The 9149-nt window shown below is 48.7% G+C and overlaps 1 protein-coding gene across 1 annotated transcript in view; it reads left to right on the top strand.

Annotated features, from left to right (window-relative positions):
• arid4b (AT-rich interaction domain 4B) overlaps positions 1–7553 on the top strand; it is a gene marked incomplete at its 5' end in the record, with an annotated part of 56662 nt that extends 49109 nt beyond the window's left edge. Inside the window, 7 exon segments of the mRNA XM_037678159.1 lie at positions 2476–2560; positions 2651–2858; positions 2935–4137; positions 4316–4426; positions 4540–4758; positions 6476–6622; positions 7189–7553. Of these exon segments, the coding sequence (XP_037534087.1) occupies positions 2476–2560; positions 2651–2858; positions 2935–4137; positions 4316–4426; positions 4540–4758; positions 6476–6622; positions 7189–7331 (2116 nt within the window).
• Between the last annotated feature and the right edge of the window lie 1596 nt (positions 7554–9149).

Consider the following 9149-nt stretch of genomic DNA (forward strand, 5'->3'; position numbering starts at 1 on the left):
GCAGGAAGCTGAGGACAGACTTGTCTCCGGAGCTTAACGACAGTGATTGACATGTAAAAGGTGAAGACTTTAAGACCGTCTCCAAGCAGCTTGACGTCCCTCTGACTGCAGCTGCACAGATTACTCAGAAGTTTAACGTCCACAGGACTGGAGACAACCTGCCAGGACGTGTCCACAAGAAGAACATTGATGACAAACTGAAGAGATGGACGGTATGAGTCCAGAACAACTTCCAAAGAGATTAGAGGTGAACTTCAAGGTCAAAGGTCATCAGAGTCAGAGCTCTTCATCGGTCTCTGTTTGAGACAACGTGGACTTGATGGAAGACGACTGAGGACAGCAAGTCAGAAAACACTAGACTGGAGTTTGTCCCAGTGCTGACTGACCAACAACAAAGATTCTAGGACAATGTATTTTGGACAGAAGAGACAAAACTGGAGCTTCTTGGCAACACGTTCATCAGCTCTGTGTTCAGACCTAAACCTGAAACAAGGAGCAGAACCTGGTCCCTGCAGTGGACCATGGAGGAGACTCGGTTCTGTTCTGGTCTGCTGCATCTCAAGGTGTGCAGTGAAATCTCAAGACTGTCGAGGCTTTCTGGAGTGAACTGTGCTGCCCAGGGTCAGGAAGCTTGGTCTCAGTCGCAGGTCATGGGTCCTCCAACAGAACAACGAGCCAAACATCTAAAAACACCAGAACCAAACACTGGACTGTTCTGAAGTGTCCTACTGGGACCTGATCTAAGTCCTGTTGAACATCTGGAGGAGCTGAAACATCTGGAGAGGGAACCTTTCAAACCTGAGACAGCTGGAGCAGTTTGATCATGAGGAGTGGACCAGAACACCTGTGGACAGGTGGACCGGAACACCTGTGGACAGGTGGACATGAACACCTGTGGACAGGTGGACCGGAACACCTGTGGACAGGTGGACCGGAACACCTGTGGACAGGCGGACCGGAACACCTGTGGACAGGTGGACATGAACACCTGTGGACAGGAACACCTGTGGACAGGTGGACATGAACACCTGTTGACAGGTGAACATGAACACCTGTGGACAGGTGGACCGGAACACCTGTGGACAGGCGGACCGGAACACCTGTTGACAGGTGGACACAAACACCTGTTGACAGGTGGACCGGAACACCTGTGGACATGTGGACATGAACACCTGTGGACAGGTGGACCGGAACACCTGTTGACAGGTGGACCGGAACACCTGTGGACAGGCGGACCGGAACACCTGTTGACAGGTGGACACGAACACCTGTGGACAGGTGGACATGAACACCTGTTGACAGGTGGACCGGAACACCTGTGGACAGGTGGACAGGAACACCTGTGGACAGGAACACCTGTGGACAGGTGCAGAAGTGCCAGAGCGTCACATGAATCACTCGATTTCCTCAAAAGTTTGAGCGACAGATATTAAGGGACCGTCTTTTTGTCGAGTCCAGTTTGATTAGTTTATTTATTTATTTATTCTTTTTTATATATTTTTTTTTAACCCAACTTCAAAACAAACGACCGATTTTCTCTCGTGGATTTTTAGTGATTTATTTCTCATTGTTAGTTTGAGTTTAAAGTTTTTTCAGTGACCTTTGTGGGTTTTCCGTCTCGAACAAAAAGGCACAAACGTGTTTTTGCGTCTGTTGATACGATTCGAAACAATTCTTAACTTTCAGTGGGATCACCACCTGCTGGGTGTCCCTGCAGCATTCCTCTCCAGTCCCAGCTCCAGTCCCAGTACTCTGATTCTGGAGGACATGGGCCATCTAGTGGCAGAAAAAGCTGTCTCACTCAATCAGACCTAATCCCCTGTCTGTCTGTCCCCCAGATGTCTGTCTTTTTAACTCCAACCTGCAGACAGGCTGAGCTCTAACCAATCAAACCTGTGATTTTATTTTATCCCACAATGTGATCTTTGAATGGCCACACAAGGTGCTGCTACACTCACCTCTACCTCTCAACCCTCTCCCCCCTCCCCAGTGGGTCAGGGTTAATGCGGTGTTAAGAGGAGTGTTAGGGTACATGACACAGAGGTCAGCTGGTGCACTCAGCATTTCATTGTCTTCAGTGTTGTGTGGTCCTCTAGCACTCGTTCTAAAGACTCTGGGGTGTTCTCTGCATCGTTTCTGTTGTGTGTGATGTTTCATTTCCACTCATGTAGCTCCCTCGGTGCTGTTGGGACTCTGTCGAATACACTCTGTGGTGGCTGCTGTGTATATTTCTTCATTGTCAAGGTTTGGGTTTTTCTCCCCCCACACAAACACCGTTGGATTTCTTGGTTTGCTGTCGAGGCTCATTGTGTCGCAGCAACACAGTTGCTCAGTTAGCGCAGGTGTCTGTGTGGGTGGTGGTGACGGTGCTGTCAGAATATTCCTCGGCTTCTTCCACTGACCTGAATGTGTAAAATGTCCCTGTCCTTGTTACTCGATTTGTTTTATTTTTTTATATATATATTTTGTTTTTAGATATGATGAATGGATCAAAGCGGACAAGATCGTGCGCCCCGCCAATAAGAACGTACCAAAGATAAAGCACCGCAAAAAAATAAAGGTACGGTTTCAGAGCGTGGTCACTTGTCAGCGCGGGCCCGGTTTGTTGGCTGTGGTGACGTGACGCGGTGACTCTGTTCGATTCTGACAGAACAAAGCCGAGAGGGAGCGGGACAGGTTGGACAGGCTCGGCGACAGGGACGTCCTCGGCCCCTTGTCCAACGCCAACCGTGTCCCGCGCTCCAAGTGCGGCCTGAGTCAGGACGTGTTTTCCAAGACCGACGAGGACGAGGACAAAGGGACTCGGCAGTCTTCGGTCAAGTCCATAGAAATCACCTCCATCCTCAACGGCCTGCAAGGTAGCTGAACTCAAACACAACCTGCGTTCAGACTCGTGTCTTTTTATCGTCGCTAACAGATGCTCTGTCTTCTCAGCCTCCGAGATGTCCACGGACGAAAGCGAGCACGAGGACGGAGACGACGATGAAGATCAACCGAGTGGCAGCATCAGAAAAGACCAAAGTGAGCCGCCTCAGATAGAGGGCTGGGAGAGCGGAGCGCCCTCTGGAAGACCCAAAGCCTCCTCTGCGTCGGGAAGGAGCCAGGAAGTGGCGAGCGTGGAAAATGCTGACGCTTCGAAGCGTGGAAGTCCACCAGACGTGGAGGGAGAAGTGAGCACCCGGAAGAGGAAATCTGACGGCGCTGTTGAAAGGATCCCCAAAGGACAATCCAAAGCCAAGACCCGGAACACCAGGAGCGCAGACTGGTTACCTGGCGGGTCTCCTCGGAAGCTGGATGAGAGGGGAGCCGGTCCTGGAGGGGAGAGGGGGGCGTCATCCTGCAGCAGTTCAGATGATGACAGCACCGCGCTGACGGAGTCCCCGGCTGCAGAGACTGAACGAAGTCGCCCTAAAACCAAAGGTTCATCTTCCAAGAAGTACAACGGGATGAGGGAAAAGAACATCAGGCAAGGTGGCTTCTGGGAGATTCCCGAAAAGCGGGCCAAAGTGTCCAGTAACGCGGAGGAAAGGGTTCTGGTTCGCCCTAAAGGACAGAAGGACGTGTGGTCCAGCATCCAGGCCCAGTGGCCCAAGAAGACTCTCAAAGACTTGTTCTCCGACTCGGACACGGAGGCTACCAATTCCCCTCCCCCGCCGGTACCTTCACGTCTGGACGAGCCCGGCGTCGAAGACGATGCTGGACCCGAGGACGAGGCCTCGGAGGAGCAGACGGAGAAGCTGCAGGAGTTTCCGAGCAGCGGAAGTAACTCTGTGCTCAACACTCCGCCGACCACACCCGAGTCTCCCTCGGGTGGGGGCAGTGCTGTGGAAGACTTGTGCCCAGCGCAGCCGTCTCCCCCGCCGCCTTCGCCTCCGCCCGCCTTGCCTTCAGAGCTGGTTTCTGACGCCCTTCCTCCAGACCCTGCGCAGGAGGAAGTGGCAGGCGGACGCAGCGAGACGGACAGCAGCACCGTGGAGGTGGAGAGTCTGGGCGGGGAGCTGCAGGAGCTCCCGCAGGACAACGTGGCGGGCTCCCCCTCGAAGGCGTTCGACGTCAGCCCCTCCTGCAACAGCAGCAGCAGCTGCAGCTTAGAGCTGAGCGGCAGCAGTCAGCCGGACAGCGAGCAGAAGTCCAAAGGTACAAGCACGAGCAGATCTGTCACATAAAACCTGAGCACGCCACCGTTCATACCAGAGTGTAGACGAACACCCAGTGATCATTTCCTGGAGGTTTCAGTAAAATCTGTCCCGTGCTTTATGATCAATCCATCACTTTTTGTTCAGGTGGTGAAATTCAGCCTGTTTTGTTTCTGCAGCATCTGTGGGTCAGAAGCGGCAGAAAGAATCGCCGACGGGTGGAGCCGCAAAGAAACACAAGCCAAACCGCAAGAGCCTCGGTGTGCCTCCCAAAAAGAACAGGAAAACAGGTACGAGGCGCCGGAGACCCGGTTTCGAACGGCTCTCTGAGAAACGTCCAGACCAGAGAGGAAGTTTTGTTCTCCCCGCTCGTCTTTTCATCGTTCCGTCTTTCGCCCCGCAGCCAACAGCAGCGACAGCGAGGACCAGTCCGTCGTGGAGGGCGCTGCCAAACCGGCAGCCTCTAAGAACCACGCCCCGGACCTGAAGGCCTTGCCCAGGTGTCACGGCCGCTTGCCTCCCTCCAGCCATAAATACCACAAGCAGGGCGACGCAGATCACGCCCAGCACAGGGACGGCCACGGAAGACTCCCGCGGGTGTACAAGTGGAGCTTCCAGATGTGTAAGTGACACGTTTTATTAACTCATCACACAGGATGTTAAAAGTTGGCGATTTATCGCCTGGCAACAAGACAGATGTTTTTTTACGAGTGCCTTTTTGAAAATTTGATTTTTACTTTTACTTTTTGGAGTGATGTCCAAGCCTGTCGTGATAAACAATAAATCAATTAATCGCATGATGAATGAAAATTATCAACCTCGTTTTCATTTATCGGCTTTATCGTTTCTTCGTGTCTCTCTTTCTACTGAAGACACTGGAAGACAAAAGACTCGACTCAGGTGCTCTTCACTGACTCCTCCCCTTCTCTTATAAAATCCATTTTAACCGTCCAATATCACGTTTATGGATCTTTTAAAGCAGCTAAGCTGAGAAGCTAAGCTACGAGCTAAAGCTAACAGGCCGATCTCAGGAAAAAACCTCCGTCTTGTTGAAGCTCCAAAATTCACAGTTGAAATCCGTGCCTTCGTCTAAAAAGTTATTTTTACAAATACGATAATTATCGGTACACCTGGCAACACTGAACCCATGTCACGTCAAGGGGCCTTCCTCCCATTTTTCTTAGAGACACGCTGCTCGCTCCCTCACTATCCATCCTTCGGTTCAGTCTTATACTGCCATCCAGTGGTTGAAAAAAGATACTACATACAAAGCAAATTAGCCAACATTTTTTTCTTAAATTTGACCATAATTAAAAATTATGGTCAAATTTCAAACAATATTATCGTTTATCGTAATAATTTCTGAGACAATTAATCGCACAGGAAAATCTGTTATCGTGACAGGTCTAGTGATATCATTGGGAGTTCCAGCTTTATATTTAAAAAGAGTTCACACAAAAAAGGGGGCTGCGGTAGCTTGGTGGTCAGTGCTGCGGTCCTGTAATCCTGAGGCTGCGGGTTCGAGCCCAGGCTGCGTCGGGAAGCGCGTCCGGCGTAAAAGAACTGCCAAATCTTTCATGTGACTTCGCTCATTGTGGCGACCCATGAAGAAGAAAGCAGCTGAAAGAAACTTATTTAAAAAGGGTTCACAATGACACCGCACATTATACGAAGGGATTTCCCAGCGCTACAGCAGACGTCGAAGAAAAAAATAAATGTTGACTTCAGAAAGAAGTAAAATAATTTTTTCTGTCAGGAAACTTTAAAGTTAGTTTACCAGGATTAATTGCTCTTGTCTTTTTATACACAAATCTTTCAACTACAGCCGAAATCACTACGTATACAGTTGTTGTTGTTGTTGTTGTTGTTGTTGTTGTTGTTGTTGTTGTTGTTGTTGCAGCCTGTATTCATTCTGTAATAAATTAAAAGTAACTATTCATACAGAAAAAGTACAAACAAAATGGTGGAAAACCAACAAGGAAATTTGCTAATTGGACAAATATGGAGGTGGAGCAGTGGGTAGAGCTGTCGCCTCACAGCAAGTAAGACGCAGGTTTGTCTCCCGGTTTTGTCCGGGTACTCCGATTTCCTCCAAAACAAAAACGTGCACGTCAGGTTCATTAGTAGCTCTAAGCTGTCCCTGGGTGTAAACGGTTGTCTCATTTTGTCTCTGTGTCCTTGTGATGGACTGGAGACCTGTCCAGGTGTCCCCTGATCTGGAGATGGACACCAGCTCCCAGTGAAGAAGCTGGATGGAGGAACGCTGATTTGTCGAACGTTTGAAGTTGTTGAATCGGGCGTTCTGTCTTTGCTCACCTCGTTTTCTCGCCTCTTCTCAGCCGATCTGGAAAAGATGAGCGGTCTGGAGAGGATTTCGTTCCTTCAGGAGAAACTGCAAGACATCAGGAATCACTACCTCTCCCTCAAGTCCGAGGTGGCCTCCATCGACAGGAGGCGGAAACGCATGAAGAAGAAGGAACGGGAAAGTAAGTCGGCTCGTGGCGTTCACTTCACGAGCGACTTTAGTTTGATTTAATTTACCGTTTTACTTTTTGTGCTGCGTCTCGGTTTAGAGACAGGCAGGCTATGGCAAGCTGATTGTGTCATTAATAGCCACTTTTTACCTATTACATGATACAACGGCATGCCATAAAATTCGAGTGCCATCTAATGGCTGAAAATAGTAGTGTTCAATATTTTCAGTCAGAATGAATTAAAACTGTCATGTCTCAGCCAATAATTAGTTTATAAATATGAGAAAAAAACATAAATAAGTCGCTTCGGCGTGTAAGTGGCAGGGTGTGCAAATTAGGCAAAAAAACGTGACTTACAGGCCGAAAAATACGGTAATCGTCTTGTTTCCTTTTTGAAAAAGTTTGAGTGAAAAGGTTGAACAAGTAAAATAATTTAATGAACCAGAAACAAACTTTTACAGTTTAAATCCAACAGAAGGATTTCCTCCATGTCTGCTTTGATTTGAAGCACCTTTCTGTTTTTTGTTTTTTTATTCAGGGTGAACAGACGCTCTAACAAGTCGCTTTTCATTCCACAGGCGCAGCGGCGGCTTCCTCCTCCTCCTCCTCGTCTTCGCCGTCCTCGAGCTCGCTGACGGCCGCCGTCATGCTGACGCTGGCGGACCCGCCGGTGTCGTCCTCCTCGTCGCAGAACTCCGGGGTGTCGGTGGAGTGCAGGTGACAGGACGAAGCAGCAGGGAGCGAACCGCACTGAGCACTTAACCAGCAGCCCGGGGTCACCGGACCCACGAGTCGACCTGAAACTGTAACCGCTGGGGCACAAGACGTTTAAAAAAAAAACGACTCGAGACGCGAAACAAGCACTATTTTCTACTGACAACTGTTTCCTTGGCAAGCTAACGGCACTTAAGTGCACTTTTATGACGATTGTGTAAGGGGATAAAATTTGTCAAATCCTTCAGATGTTTTTAAAAGTCTTGTTTAATTGAACATTTCCAATAATTGTTTTTTTTTTTTCAATAACTGTTTCCATTTGATATCATCAGAGGGGATCGTTCGAAGCTCGACACGGATCAGTACTGCGGGCTCTTAAGGTACTCGCTGCAACGTGTGAAACCAAAAGAAATAAAAAGTTTATACGGCATCAAACGGTGCCGCTCGACAGAGTTTACTCCGGTAGTTTTACGGATACGACTCGGAAACGCCGGCACGCGCTCAACGTAAACAAAAACCACGTGGAAGCTCGAGTCGCGTGATGGTCAAATGTAGAACTATTTTTTTCAGTTTATTCTGATTACACAATCAGGCTTAATAAAAACTTTAATAAATAAAACGCCTTTATGAAAAGAAATATATCAAATCACAATAAAATCCAACAAACGGGCCTAATTTTGTTACGGTTATTCAAACTAATTTTCCACAAAGATAAAACCTAAAGACGTGCAGAGAGGTTTAGATTTTATCACATTTATGTCTTGTGTGTAAAAACCAACAACTGTCGTTACAGATCTTTATTTTTTTAACGTTATAAACTATATTTTTATACGTGTAATTTATAAAACGCCCGAGCTGAACCGACGACCCAAACGACGAGCGGCTCTTCTGAAACGAACGTGGCGGACATTCTTCGGTGGAAGAACAAGAGCGGCTGAGGAAAAGAGAAAGATCGGGCGAGAAAAGCGACGGCAATTATCCGCGTTTAAACAAAAACAAACGAGGCGTTTTCACTAAACTGTTTCCGTTTACCGTTTCAAGCCGTCTTTAAATCTGCCGACTTCGCTCAACGAATCTGAGCGTAGAGACGAACGCGCGACGGCCGTCTCCGTCCCGATTCCGCGGACGCCGAACGAACACGGTTGCCAGACGGTCACACGTTATTTGAAGACGCTAACCGAGGAGTTTACACCGTTCTTCGCGACTTTGCAGCGAGTACCTTTAAGGCGTAGGCAGCGGAAGTAGGAAAAGCGGGCGACTTTGCCGTGTTGCTTCGTGTTTCGCCGTCTGGTCCTCGTAAAACCCTCGGCGGACGAACGTGGAACGATACTGTAGTGCCTTTTTGTTTTTTCTCCGCGGGGCACTTTGAAAGGTTTGAATCCCCCATCCTCCTCAGCTCAGAGCTGAAATTATGCCCCCCCACACATTTTTTAATAAAAAAGACTGAAGAAAGCTGTGAGCGAGCAGGCGGCAAAGGGTCCCACAGAACGTTTTCAGAAGAGTCGGCGAAGCAGAACTCGTGTACTGGATCACCCGTGACCTACTACTGAATCCTCGTCCAGCTTCGGTATGACTGTCGACGCCGGCAGTGCCACATGTGCAATGATGAAAGTGCTGAACGCTCATCTTATTTAGCTTTTTCTGCCTTTTTTTGTTGTTTCTGTTCTGTTTTCATGACCCATTTAAGCCCCCGTCCAGTCCCGGATGACGTCTGACTGGATCAAATACTCGAGTACTGCCATTAAAAAGCAGAAAACGCGAAGTTCTGTTCGTTTCCGCCGCATTCAGAAAGCAACAAATACCCGTATGGTCTAGTCTCCGTATC

Source organism: Nematolebias whitei, chromosome 1 (assembly GCF_014905685.2).
Source record: "Nematolebias whitei isolate Nwh7 chromosome 1, NemWhi1, whole genome shotgun sequence".
Classification (NCBI taxonomy): Eukaryota; Metazoa; Chordata; class Actinopteri; order Cyprinodontiformes; family Rivulidae; genus Nematolebias; species Nematolebias whitei.